The sequence below is a fragment of the Phoca vitulina genome, unplaced genomic scaffold (genome assembly GCF_004348235.1).
Source record: "Phoca vitulina isolate PV1807 unplaced genomic scaffold, GSC_HSeal_1.0 scaffold22, whole genome shotgun sequence".
NCBI lineage: Eukaryota > Metazoa > Chordata > Mammalia > Carnivora > Phocidae > Phoca > Phoca vitulina.
This window is the reverse complement of record NW_022589725.1, coordinates 25,045,460-25,059,893: the sequence shown is the minus strand read 5'-3', so window position 1 is coordinate 25,059,893 and position 14,434 is coordinate 25,045,460. Positions and strand designations below refer to the sequence as shown.

The 14,434-nt window shown below is 38.5% G+C and overlaps 1 protein-coding gene across 1 annotated transcript in view; it reads right to left on the bottom strand.

Annotated features, from left to right (window-relative positions):
* The window catches only part of SPTLC3 (serine palmitoyltransferase long chain base subunit 3), a 154,393-nt gene that overhangs the window by 72,821 nt on the left and 67,138 nt on the right, over positions 1 to 14,434 (bottom strand). Inside the window, exon 5 of the mRNA XM_032419845.1 lies at positions 6,184 to 6,308. Coding sequence (XP_032275736.1) covers positions 6,184 to 6,308 — 125 coding nt within the window. The remainder of the gene's footprint in view (positions 1 to 6,183; positions 6,309 to 14,434) is intronic.

Below are 14,434 nucleotides of genomic sequence, written 5' to 3'. Positions count from 1 at the left end.
TTCATCTGATATGTCATTTGCAAATATCTTCTCCCATTCTGTCAGTTGTCTTTTGGTTTTGTTGACTGTTTCCTTTGCTTTGCAAAAGCTTTTTATCTTGATGAAGTCCCAATAGTTCATTTTTACCCTTGCTTCCCTTGCCTTTGGCAATGTTTCTAGGAAGAAGTTGCTGTGGCTGAGGTCGAAGAGGTTGCTGCCTGTGTTCTCCTTTAGGATTTTGATGGACTCCTGTCTCACATTGAGGTCTTTCAACCATTTGGAGTCCATTTTTGTGTGTGGTGTAAGGAAATGGTCCAGTTTCATTCTTCTGCATGTGGCTGTCCAATTTTCCCAGCACCATTTGCTGAAGAGACTGTCTTTTTTCCATTGGACATTCTTTCCTGCTTTGTCAAAGATTAGTTGACCATAGAGTTGAGGGTCCATTTCTGGGCTCTCTATTCTGTTCCATCGATCTATGAGTCTGTTTTTGTGCCAGTACCATACCGTCTTGATGATGACAGCTTTGTAATAGAGCTGGAAGTCCGGAATTGTGATGCCACCAGCTTTGCTTTTCTTTTTCAACATTCCTCTGGCTATTCGGGGTCTTTTCTGGTTCCATACAACTTTTAGGATTATTTGTTCCATTTCTTTTAAAAAAGTGGATGGTATTTTGATGGGGATTGCATTGAATGTGTAGATTGCTCTAGGTAGCATTGACATCTTCACAATATTTGTTCTTCCAATCTATGAGCATGGAACGTTTTTCCATTTCTTTGTGTCTTCCTCAATTTCTTTCATGAGTGTTTTATAGTTTTCTGAGTACAGATCCTTTGCCTCTTTGGTTAGATTTATTCCTAGGTATCCTATATTGTTGGGTGCAATTGTAAAGGAGATTGACTCCTTAATTTTTCTTTCTTGTCTTGTTGTTGGTGTATAGGAATGCCCCTGATTTCTGTGCATTGATTTTATATCCTGCCACTTTACTGAATTCCTGTATGAGTTCTAGCAGTTTTGGGGTGGAGTCTTTTGGGTTTTCCACATAAAGTATCATATCCTCTGCAAAGAGTGAGAGTTTGACTTCTTCTTTGCTGATTCGGATACCTTTGATTTCTTTTTGTTGTCTGATTGCTTGGCTAGGACTTCTAATACTATGTTGAATAGCAGTGGTGATAGTGGACATCCCTGCCATGTTCCTGACCTTAGGGGGAAAGCTCTCAGTTTTTCCCCATTGAGAATGATATTCGCTGTAGGTTTTTCATAGATGGCTTTTATGATATTGAGGTATGTACCCTCTATCTCTATACTCTGAAGAGTTTTGATCAAGAAAGGATGCTGTACTTTGTCAAATGCTTTTTCTGCATCTATTGAGAGGATCATATGAATCTTGTTCTTTCTTTTATTAATGTATTGTTTCACATTGATTGATTTGCGGATGTTGAACCAACCTTGCAGCCCAGGGATAAATCCCACTTGGTCGTGGTGAATAATCCTTTTAATGTACTGTTGGATCCTATTGGCTAGTATTTTGGTGAGAATTGTTGCATCCATCTTCATCAAGGATATTGGTCTGTAATTCTCCTTTTTGATGGGGTCTTTGTCTGGTTTGGGGATCAAGGTAATGGTGGCCTCATAAAATGAGTTTGGAAGTTTTCCTTCCATTTCTATTTTTTGGAGCAGTTTCAGAAGAAAAGGTATTAATTCTTTTTGAAATGTTTGGTGGAATTCCCCTGGGAAGCCATCTGGCCCTGGGCTCTTGTTTTTGGGAGATTTTTGATGACTGCCTCAATTTCCTTAGTGGTTATAGGTCTGTTCAGGTTTTCTATTTCTTCCTGGTTTGGTTTTGGTAGTTGATACATGTCTAGGAATGCATCCATTTCTTCCAGATTATCTAATGTGCTGGCATATAGTTGCTCATAATATGTTCTTATAATTGTTTGTATTTCTTTGATGTTGGTTGTGATCTCTCCTCTTTCATTCATGATTTTGTTGATTTGGGTCATTTCTGTTTTCTTTTTGATAAGTCTGGCCAGGGGGTTATCAATCTTGTTAATTCTTTCAAAGAACCAGCTCCTAGTTTCGTTGATCTGTTCTACTCTTCTTTTGGTTTCTATTTCATTGATTTCTGCTCTGATCTTTATTATTTCTCTTCTCCTGCTGGGTTTAGGCTTTATTTGCTGTTCTTTCTCCAGCTCCTTTAGGTGTAGGGTTAGGTTGTATATTTGAGACCTTTCTTGTTTCTTGAGAAAGGCTTGTATTGCAAATGTGTATTCTGTTGCTTTGGGATGGAATGTTCTGAATATATCTGTGAAGTCCATTTGGTCCAGTGTGTCATTTAAAGTCTTTATTTCCTTGTTGATCTTTTGCTTCGATGATCTGTCCATATCAGTGAGGGGGGTGTTAAAGTCCCCCACTATTATTGTATTGTTGTCAATGTGTTTCTTTGTTTTTGTTATCAATTGGCATATATAATTGGCTGCTCCCATGTTAGGGACATAGATATTTACAATTGTTAGATCTTCTTATTGGATAGACCCTTTAAGTAGGATATAGTGTCCTTCCTCATCTCTTATTACAGTCTTTGGTTTAAAATCTAATTTGTCTGATATAAGGATTGTCACCCCCGCTTTCTTTTGGTGTCCATTAGCATGGTAAATGGTTTTCCACCCCCTCACTTTCAATCTGGGGGTGTCTTTGGGTCTAAAAATGAGTCTCTTGCAGACAGCATATCAATGGGTCTTGTTTTTTTATCCAATCTGATAGCCTGTGTGTTTTGATTGGGGCATTTAGCCTATTTACATTCAGGGTAACTATTGAAAGATAGGAATTTAGTGCCATGGTATTGCCTATAAGGTGACTGTTACTGTATATTGTCTGTGTTCCTTTCTGGTCTATGTTGCTTTTAGGCTCTCTCTTTGCTTAGAGGACCCCTTTCAATATTTCTTGTAGGGCTGGTTTCATGTTTGCAAATTGCTTTAGTTTTTGTTTGTCCTGGAAGCTTTTTATCTCTCCTTCTATTTTCAATGACAGCCTAGCTGGATATAGTATTCTTGGCTGCATATTTTTCTCATTTAGTGCTCTGAATATATCATGCCACTCTTTTCTGGCCTGCCAGGTCTCTGTGGATAGGTCTGTTGCCAATCTAATGTTTCTACCATTGTAGGTTACAGATCTCTTCTCCTGGGCTGCTTTCAGGATTTTCTCTTTGTCTCTGAGACTCCTAAGTTTTACTAGTAGATGTCGGGGTGTTGACACCTATTTTCATTGATTTTGAGGGGGTTTCTCCGTGCCTCCTTGATCTTGATGCCTGTTTCCTTCCCCAAATTAGGGAAGTTCTCTGCTATAATTTGCTCCAATATACCTTCTGCCCCTCTCTCTCTTTCTTCTTCTTCTGGGATCCCAATTATTCTAATGTTGTTTTGTCTTATGGTATCACTTATCTCTCGAATTCTGCCCTCACGATCCAGTAGTTGTTTATCTCTCTTTTTCTCAGCTTCTTGATTTTCCATCATTTGGTCTTCTGTATCACTAATTCTTTCTTCTGCCTCATTTATCCTAGCAGTTAGAGCCTCCATTTTTTATTGCACCTCATTAATAGCCTTTTTGATTTCGACTTGGTTAGATTTTATTTTTTTTATTTCTCCAGAAAGGGTTTCTTTAATACTTCAATGCTTTTTTCAAGCCCAGCTAGTATCTTTAAAATCATCATTCTGAACTCTAGTTCTGGCATCTTACTAATGTCCGTATTGATTAGGTCCCTGGCAGTTGGTACTGCCTCTTGTTCTTTTTGTTGAGGTGATTTTTTCCATCTTGTCATTTTGTCCAGAAGAGAATAGATGAATGAGAGAACAAAATGCTAACAAGGTAAGAACGTCCTCAGAAAGATATATTAAACAAATCAGAAAAGACCTGAAACCAGGGGAAGAGAAAGAGAAAGAAAGAAAAAAGAAAAAAAAGAAAAGAAAAAGAAAAAGATAAAAACAAACAAAAACAAAACAAAACAAAAAAACAGAATATGATCAAATATGATCAGACTGGTGCATAGATTAGTGCCACACACTGGATTTTGGGTGTATTTTGGTCTGTTAGAAGAAAGTGCCTCCCAAAATTTTAAAGAAAGGAAAACTTATATATGTACAAAAATAAGGATTAATACTATGAAGGGATGGAATATGACTGCAAAGATGAAAATTATAAAAGATTTTATAAAAGGAATTGATAAGAAGTTAGTTGAAAAAAGAAAGAAGAGGATTTAAAAAAAAGAAAGGGAGAGAATGTGATCAGGCAGGAGACTAGAACAAAGCCATACACTAGAGATTTAGTGTATATTTTGATCTCTTAGAAGAAACTGTATCCCAAAATTTTAATATACCAAAAATAAGGTTAACTACTATAAAGGGATAGAATATGACTCTAAAAATGAAAAATAAAAAAGATTTTTTAAAAAAGGGATTGATAAGATGTTGGTTGAAAAAGGGAAAAAGAAAAATAAAAAGAAAACCCTTAACTTTGAAAGACTAAAGAAACATGGGAAAAAAGCCATGAATTCTATGTGCCGTATTCCCCTAGCTCTGGAGTTCTGCCATTCTCATTGATTGGTAAACTTGGTCATGGCTGGCTGTCTTTGCTGATCTTCTGGGGGAGGGGCCTGTTGCCATGGTTCCCAAATGTTTTGCCGGAGGTGGAATTGTCCCACCCTTGCAGGTCCGGGCTAAGTAATCTGTTTGGGTTTGCTCTCGGGAGCTTTTGTTCCCTGCAAGCTTTCCATACAGCTTTGGAGGCCAAGAGTGAAAATGGCGGCCTCCCAATCTCCTGCCTGGAGTAGCTGAGAGCTTGGGGCTCCACTCCTCAGTGAGCCCCCAGAGAAAAGCAGTAGTCACTCTCGTCTCCCCAGTCTCTGGCCGCACTCTGTGCTCATCCGGCCTGTGACCGAGCGTTTCTATCTCTGGCACCCGACCCTGTGTGGAGTCTCCAAACCCAGCAGATCCCTGCAGTGTGCTCCCGTGCTGCTCCTCCCGGGGGAGGAAGGGAAGTCTCCCCGGATCTGCCACTTGTTGGGTCCCTGCTGGAGGAGCAGTGGCCCGACTGTGCTGTGGATCACGGTTTATGGCAACCCCGAGCCGAGAGCCTGCACCTCGGCTCCGTCTGTGCAGCCAGCTTCCCTGCTCTGATACCTGGGAGCTCTGCCACACTCAGGCACCCCCTGGTCTTTCTGTGACCCCGAGGGTCCTGAGACCACACTGTCCCGCGAGGGTTCCATCCCCCGCTTAGCCACTGAGGCGACGTCCCTCAGTGGAGCCGACTTCTAAAAGTTCCGATTTTGTGCTCTGCTGCTCTATCACTTGCCAGAAGTAGCCAATGGAGGCCCCCTCCCCTGCCATCTATCCTCCCGAATATCGCCTCGGATTCACTTCTCTGCACGTCCTACCTTCCAGAAAGTGTTCGCTTTTCTGTTCAGAGATTTGTTGCTATTCTTTTCTTCGATCTCCTGTTGAGTTCATAGGTGTTTAGAATGCTTTGATCCCTATCCAGCTGAATTCCTGGGACCAGAGGAAATTTAGGTCTCCTACTCCTCTGCCATCTTGCTCCGCCCACCCAGATTCAGTTCTTATGTCACCCACTTTGCATAGGCATCTCAGCCTTTCCCAAGAAGAATTTGGAAGCAACTCTTTTGCCCTTCTCCATGTATGTGCCTGGATTTTCTGTGATATTCATCCTATTTTATTTGGTGCATTGTTTCCCCCCTAGACTGTAAACAACATACATTTATAAGGCATAGGTCTTATTCATTTTTGTATGCACTGTATCTTGCTTTATATGAGGATAAAGTCATTTCTCAATAAGTGGTCTGTTGAATGAATAAATGAATGAGTGGCATGAGCAAAATGTTTTGTTCAAATAAATGCTCCATAAACATTTTCTACATTGTAAATGAGGATGTGGGAGACTTAAAATTTCATTGATCTTGCTAAACTATCATCAAAGATGAAATTTGACCCATGTCTAGGACTGCAATTCTATAAACAGAATATCTTTATAAACAGATTTGGTGGACTAAGCTGGAATATTTATTTAAAAAGCTGGACATCCAATCAGATTTTCCTAGAAAAAGGACCTTCTCTGCCATACTTCTAATGAAGGACCTGCTCAGAGTTGTGATTCTTAGGAATAACACAGCAGAAGACAATTATATTAACAAATTCTCACCTTTCCGACTAGTGCAGGGATATTCATTGAGTTAGTTGCAAATCCCATCCCAAAGACCATAGCTGCTTCTACATTCAGGAACTTAGCCACAAGGCTCTCCAATTCTTCATGCTTATCCAAGGTTCCTGCACATGAAATGATGGGATGAGTGTATCTTCTCTTCTCAACAAGTTTGAAAACTCAAAATCCAGTGCATCCCCATCACCAAAAGACATGTACCAGAGAGTGTGTAGCCAGTATATTTGCCAGAGCTGCAATCAAGAAACAACCCACATGTCCACATACTGTAGAATGAACAAATTAAATACCTTGTGGAGTTATTTATGTAGTGGAATTAAACACCGTAATGAGAAGGAACAATCTATTACCCTACACGACAAAATGAAAAAAATCTCACAAATGTGTTGTTGGGTGCAAGAAGTCAGACACTTATACACTCATACAGGCTGGGTCCATTTATATAAAGTTTACAAACAGACAAAACTAACCTATAGTGTTAGCAGTCAGTATAGTGGTTAATTTTTTTGGGAGCACAAAGAGGACTTTGAGATTCTCTAAATGTTTTGTTTTTAGATTTGGGTGCTGGTTACACAGGTATGTTTGCTTTGTGAAAATCCTTTGAGCTGTAGAGTTGGGATTGGCACATTTTTCTATTTAAATATTGATAATGCAATAAAATCTACAAAAAAATACCACAATTTTTCTCTCCTCTCACCCTACCTCCCTCAAGTGATTAATTAAGTTATAACCCTCTCCAAGGGGCCCCACACTTAAATCCAAACAGATCCCATGGTTTCTATAGATAATAGTAAATCTAGTTATAACTTATTGAACCTTTGGAATGTGCTAGATTTCAGAGCCCATTATTTAGATTATCTCATTTAATCTTTTTTTTTTTCTCATTTAATCTTAAAAGCCCAATAATCTCATTTAATCTAAAAAGCTCAAAAGTAACATTACTTTACAGATTGGAGAACTGAGGTACACAGAGGTCACAGATAAAAACCAACAGATAATCTGGTCTAACTCCAAAGTCCATGTTTTTACCACTCTGCTACCTTTTATATGCTTATGCTCTGATTCCTTCTTATACACTATCTCTATGCCTTATTAAAAGAAAATAATAACGATCCTCATATCTTTCTGTTTGCCATCACTTTAACTTCTAGATCTGTAGTGTCCAATATGGTAGTCACTAGCTACATATGGTTAGTGCAAAAGAGTTTTAAATTGCATTTAATTTTAGTTAGCTTTAAGCTTAAAAACTGAAGCACGGTAAAATATTTTCCACTGAACACAACTTTATTATTTGTGTAGGATTATATTCTACTTATTTCACTTTAAACACTGAATATTTAGTGTCTGAATTGAGATATCCTATAAGAGTAAAATATACATTATTTTTTTTAAATTTTATTTTGTTGTGTTAGTCACCATACAATACATCATTAGTTTTTGATGTGGTGATCCACGATCCATTGTTTTCATATAACACCCAGTGCTCCATGCAGTATGTACCCTCCTTAATACCCATCACTGGGCTAACCAATCCTCCCTCCCCCACCCCTCTAAAACCCTGTTTGTTTCTCAGAGTCCATAGTCTCTCATGGTTCATCTCTCCCTCCGAATTCCCCCTTCATTTTTCCCTTCCTTCTCCTAATGTCCTCCATGCTATTCCTTATGTTCCACAAATAAGTGAAACCATATGGTAACTGACCTTCTCTGCTTGACTTATTTCACTTAGCATAATCTCCTCCAGTCCCATCCATGTTGATGTAAAAGTTGGGTATTCATCTTTTCTGATGGCTGAGTAATATTCCATTGTATATATGGACCACATCTTCTTTATCCATTCATCTGTTGAAGGGCATCTCGGCTCTTTCCACAGTTTGGCTATCGTGGACATTGCTGCTATGAACATTGGGGTGCATATGGCCCTCCTTTTCACTATATCTGTGTCTTTGGGGTAAATACCCAGGAGTGCAATTGCTGGGTCATAGGGTAGCTCTATTTTTAAATTTTTGAGGAACCTCCACACTGTTTTCCAAAGTGGCTGTACCAACTTGCATTCCCACCAACAATGTAAGAGGGTTCCCCTTTCTCCACAACCTCTCCAACATTTGTTGTTTCTTTCCCTGTCCATATACATTATTTTTTGAATGCTTAGTACAACAACAACAATAATAAACTAATGTAAAATAGTTCATCAATATTTTTATATTGATTACATCTTGAGTGGTTTGATATATTTACATCTGAGTATTGGAGTGGTTCTAGAATACTATTTTGGATATTTTGGGTCAAACAAAACATATTATGAAATTAAGTTTACCTCTTTTCTTTAAACTTTTTTTTAATGTGGCTACTAGAAATTTTAAATTCCACATGTCTTTTGCATTATATTTTTATTGGACAGTGCTGGGTACATGATACACTTGGCAGAACATAAAAATGTACATGTGGAGAGATATTGTAACTTGCAACCACAGAACATAGAAGCAGATTTAACTCAGATTTAAATTAAAGGAATATTGTTAGCATATTCGGGACTACTATAAACATGCTTTTTTCAACCTAAGGATCAACATATTTTACTATACATAGTGTGATACCAGAATTTTATTAAATTGGCAAATTATCTTGCTTACTGTGCTCAAATGGTGAAGGGTTAAACTTGAGAAGGCATGGACTAGTGAGTTCAAAGAGTTATTTTGCATTTGATATGAAAGAGGACATTTCATGGATCATCTTTTTCCATCCTGACTGGTCGCATTTTCATACAACAGATGGCTGGTGGCCTTTCTTCTCAATCTAGAATTCATTTACCTTCAGATTGTCAGAAACCATAGTAAAACAAGTGTTCTAGCAGAACAATTTTGGTGGGATGGGGTGGGGAGTTAAAATTTTAAACTGTCATTTAAAACTTTATTATCTCTGTATCAAAGATAACAGAGAAAAAAGAAATACTAAAATTTAAAGATAAAACACGGGCACATAATCACTCATCAGATTTGTTTTTATCTAATGGAGACTGCATCCCAAAGGGAATGGCCCCAAGGATAGGTAGTGAATAGGCCATTGGCCTGGGCATGACAGCCTTGGGTTTTGGTCTCAGCTCTTCCACTAAAGAGTGGCCTCTGGCTACCTCTCCTCGAAGTTTCCAGGGAGATTGGGAGAGGTGCTGTTTTAGGCTTCCCTGATGTTGGGGGTGGTCTTTCCTCCACATAGAATGGTCTTCTTTAAGGTCCCACTCATTCTTTGACATCCACCTCATATGATGTCTTTTCTTAGATGCTGTTCTCAGTTTCCCCAGGCAAACTTGGTCATTTTCTTCTGAGAGCACATAAGCTTCATTACATAATGATTATAACACTTACTAAGTTGAACTTTCATGAGGCCATCTTCTCTACTACAGAAAGAGCCCTTGGGGTGCTGATACTGTGTGTAGGATGTTCATCTTGGCAACCACAGAGTACACCCACAGTATAGTGCAGTACTCACACATAGTAGGTGCTTGTTGAGTTGTATGCTGTCTTTTGATGGAGAAAAAAGACAGGACTAAGCCCAGAGTAGGGGATGTCACAGGGAAGAAGGTTAAGAGGTCACATGATGCTAGGACAACAAGGTAATTAGGTAGTGAGCTTCACCTTGAAAACACCCATACTTGAAGAAGGCCTCCCGCAAGGATGGAGGGTGCCCAAATATTGCCACCTTGGTAAATTTCCCCATGAGCCTTTCCTTCCCAGAGAGTCAGGTGACAACTGCGCCCTGGCCCAGTCACCCAGAAATGATGAGTAGAACTTCACGGTGAGTATCTGGGATATCTTCCTCCACTTTCATCTTCCCCAAGTCTGCCATCCAGGGGTTTATCTATAACAGATGCTTCACTAAAAGTCCTTAGGATAACGTAGAATGTGTTGTAAGCAATCAAAGAGCCAACTAACTAGTAAGAAGTGGGTGTATCCAAGAACATCCTGAGAAAGTGCCCTCTGTGAGTCTTCATCATTAGCCCTGGCTTGCAGAGAGGAAGAGAGGAAATGCTAGTGTCCATATTAGGTCTCCAGATCCAGCCTTCTTCTGGATTTCCAGTGGTCAAGTAGATAGTAAACTAATATTCAAATATACTTTTTTCTATGACCACATGTCTCACAGCTGAGTTACGAGTGGTTTTGCATCTAGGGGCTTATCTTCATTTGCAGAAAATAACAGTCTCCACTCCCAACCCCCATTTTTATAGAATTTCTCTGTTTGGTGCTCACAGCTCAAACTTAGTAAACAGATATGAGAGAGTCCCAGGATGGTTGGACATTTTCTACATCAGGAAGCCATGCCTCTCAAAGTTAGACTGGGCTGTCTGGATGGGGTATTCATTAAGGAATACTGAAAAGTATGGCTCATTTGTATTAATTGAGAGCTGCTTTCCTCCTCCTGCTCTTCACACTGAAGAACTAAAAATGTAGGAAGACCTTGGGGAAACAAAACACTCAAAAAAATTAATGAGCTTGCTTCCTGCAAACATTCAGGCCAGATCCTAATTGGGTGGAGGTGCCTGAGTCATATCAAGTTGCAGTTGGTGGTCTGAGTATTTGAGTGGTTCTAGAAATTATATTCAACATTTTGTCTTTGTTATGTAAATATGGGAATTTTTTTTAATCCCAAGAAAGCACAGCTATAGTCCGAACCAAAGGTACAAATAAATTCATAGTGATTTTTATTTCTCTTTCTCTCTGACTTTAGTTTTTTTTTTTTTTAGTCTCTGAAGGTCAATAACAGCCACAAACTGGCTAGTGACAATGGATCTCCAAATTGCTATGTTGAGCCTACTTGTTCTCATCCTGGAGGTTTATTTATCAAATGGGATACTGAAAACCTGCTTTGTGAATAAAAGAACAAATATAAGCTGGATGTATCCTCTTCCAGCTTTCTCAGTGGTATTTTCATGTGCCAAACACAGGGCTTGCTGTCATCAGTCAAATCAGTAAAAATCAGATGCAGGAGAAAATACCAATATTATGCTTATGGACTGTATGCTTCTGCTGGATTTTTATTGATACTGACTGATTTATACTTTTTAGTCAGAACATAAAGACTGCTGGTCTTCAAACTGATGCTGACTAATAGTAGAGTGTGGGTGTTATTAACAAGCTTATTTCACCACCACCAATTCTTTCTGTTCAGCACATGTGAAGACTATTATCCAAACTGTGACTGTAGTCATTTTTTGTCCAGAATATCCTGTTTGTAGATTGTTTCTTAGACTTGATCTGGGAGCAGGCTGGCATTTCATGACAACCTGCCAGCAGACTCCCCTGGCGGTTCCAATTGTGCCATGGATATCAGCCCACATCTGAACCACTTTGCTTGAACTGGGGACGTGGATGTGGGAAGTTAGGGGTAGACATTGACAATGTCCTTGGTCTTCCTCAAGTTGAGGGATATACATAGGTGCCAATGTCAATGAAAGTTAATCTGTATTCTCAGTGTGTTTGGATATAACAAGATTTTTTTGTCTAAATGAAGTAAAAGAGACTAAACTTTGATGTGCATTGATGTGCACTGGATTTGGAAATCTGGACAATTGCTAATAAATCTAGAGGATTCTTCCTCCCAAGTTGCAAAGAGGCCAGGTACTTATCTACAACAGCAAACATTTTATGGAGGGCCAGAGAGAAAATAGTTCGGACTTTGTGGGCCAGATGGTCTCTGTTACAACTATTCAACTCTGCTATTATAAAGTGCAAGCAGTCATAGACTATACACAAAAGAATGGCTGTGGGTGTGTACCAATAAAACTTTATTTATGGATACTGAAATTTGAATTCCATATAATTTCACATGTTGCAAAATAGTATTCTTATTTTTATTTTTTCAACCACTTAAAATTGTAAAAACAATTTGTGACCTGCAGGCAGTACAAAAACAAGAGGCACCTGGAATAGTCTGGTGACACCCTTGATGTGGATGGTCTCTGATTTTAGCTATGAACAGTATGGGGTAGTGTCAAGAGCTCTTTAATGGGCATCAGGAGAACTGGTCTCTAGTTTTGACTTCTCAGCCTACTGACTGCAAAAACATTGATTGGCAGGTTATTAAAAAATCTCTAGGGTTCATGTATCTCATATTATGCTATTTGTGTGGGTGAGAAGATGGTGGAAAATCTACATATTCTGAAATTCTATGAGTTTCAACTTTGTTCAATCATCCCAGGTATTACTTTGCTGGCAAGTATTATACTTACATAAAATTATTGGGATATCTTGAGTTGTTATGCTTGCTTGGCTTTGTTGAACCTACAAAGCCAAATCTGCACTTTCAGAAATATCTCTGCTAGTTGCAATTTGGCTGTGCTGTAATTTCTGTCATTGTCAAGCAAAGGGCAATTATCTTGTCAGAACTATAATGGGTATCAGGAAATTGCCAAAAGGCTTTCAGAAACAAAGATATACTTTCATTTTCCTACTCTCAAACAATTCCTCTGAGAGTCTGTTTCCTTTTAAAAATACTCTTAAAGGAAAATAAAGAGGCTTGAGAGAAATAGAATGAAATCTCATTAATCTGAATTTACAATAATTTGGTCAGAAAGGAGCTGGCACTGTTTATGAAGAAGAGTTTTGCTGTTGTAAATTAAGAAGGTGAAACTAATTGACATGGGGATCTTTACAGCTTATTTAATCAAATCTACTGCTTTAGAGTATGTTTATGGCATTGATTTGCATAAAACTGTGTTAATTAAAATTGCTTTTTTTTTAAAAAAAAGAAAAGGTCTCTACTTGGTAGCAATTTTTTAGAAACTGCTTATTCTCATAGGAACTTGAAAGCCATAAGATGATACTTACTTGAAATTGCTTTAATTTAGACATTTTGTAGATTCAGGCTGGCCCCCTTTTCAATAGTTCAGACTAGTGAGACTGTACATTTCCTGGATCTAGACACAAATATTTGAGAAAGAAACACAGAAAGAGCCTTGCTAATTTGAATAAAATGATAGCAGAAAACTTCAGGAAGATAAAGAGGGAGATGAATTATCAAATGATTTAAGACTATGTTCTCAAACTGAGAAATAGAAATTTCAGCAAATTGGTACATTACAACTAACATAAAAATCACATTTGAAACTTGGAAATGGAAAATAATTGCCCATTACATCCAGTCATATCAATTCCTAAGTTAATGTGTCCTTTCTGATGTTTTTAGGATGAAAATATTTGAAGCCTACTTCTGAAAATTGCAATTATAATTTGAATGAATATTCTCCACTAGACAGTTTTGAGGTGTGCTTACTCTTCAGGTTTCCCTGATGAGCTGAATCAAGCACAGGGCTTTCCTTCTCAAAGAAAGAAAAGTCTTCAAGTAGAGATGAGCTTTCCTTGGCACAGAAGTAGTCTTGCGGCATTTCATGAGTTTGTTTTCTTAGAAGTGAACATCTGACTAACAGTTGCTAGCAGCACAAAGGACCTATAGAGCATAGGCATTCAAATAATCTGTTAGTACACATCTGCTCTTAACCAGGAAAACAACGACCAAGAAACTAAACACCCTTGTAGAATAAAAGTTGGAGGAGAGGGAAGAAAGGAAACAAAAGTTTCTCTTCTGTTTGCCTGAGTTTAACCTTTCCTGGATTTGGAAATCTAGGGCAGCAATATGTGGCAGGATGCACTCAACAATCAAAACTAACTTGCTTCACTGATTTTCTGGCTTGTCTCTTACCTACTTTCCAGTTTTTATTTATAGACCTCATCCCCCAGGCATATGTGGTATTCACTCCACAGAAAGTAAAAACCATTGCATTTTGGAAAATGTTTGACTAATTTGGTCAAAAAAGTCAGCCATGCTAGATAATATCCATTGGTTCCCAAAGTGTAGTCCCCAGAGCTGCAGCATGGACATTACCTGGGAAGTCATTAGAAATGTGAGATCTTGGGTTCTATTCCAGCCAGGCTGAACCAGAAACTCTGTAGGTGGGGCCAACAACCTGTATTTTTCCAAGCCCTGTAGGTGATTCTGATGTAAGCTAAAATTTGAGAACCACTAGTGTAAGCTCAAGAATCCACATAGCTTGTGGCAGGTTCCCTTCGGGAACTGGAAAATTTGGTCAGTCTGATTCAGTGGGCAAGTCTTGGAAACGCCAGAACTATTTTCATAAGCCTGTGCCTTAATTTTAGACTCCGTTGACTTTTAAGGAAATAATTAACTGGGGAAATACGAGCTCATTTCAGGAAAATCAGAAGATACTACAAAATAAAATATAACC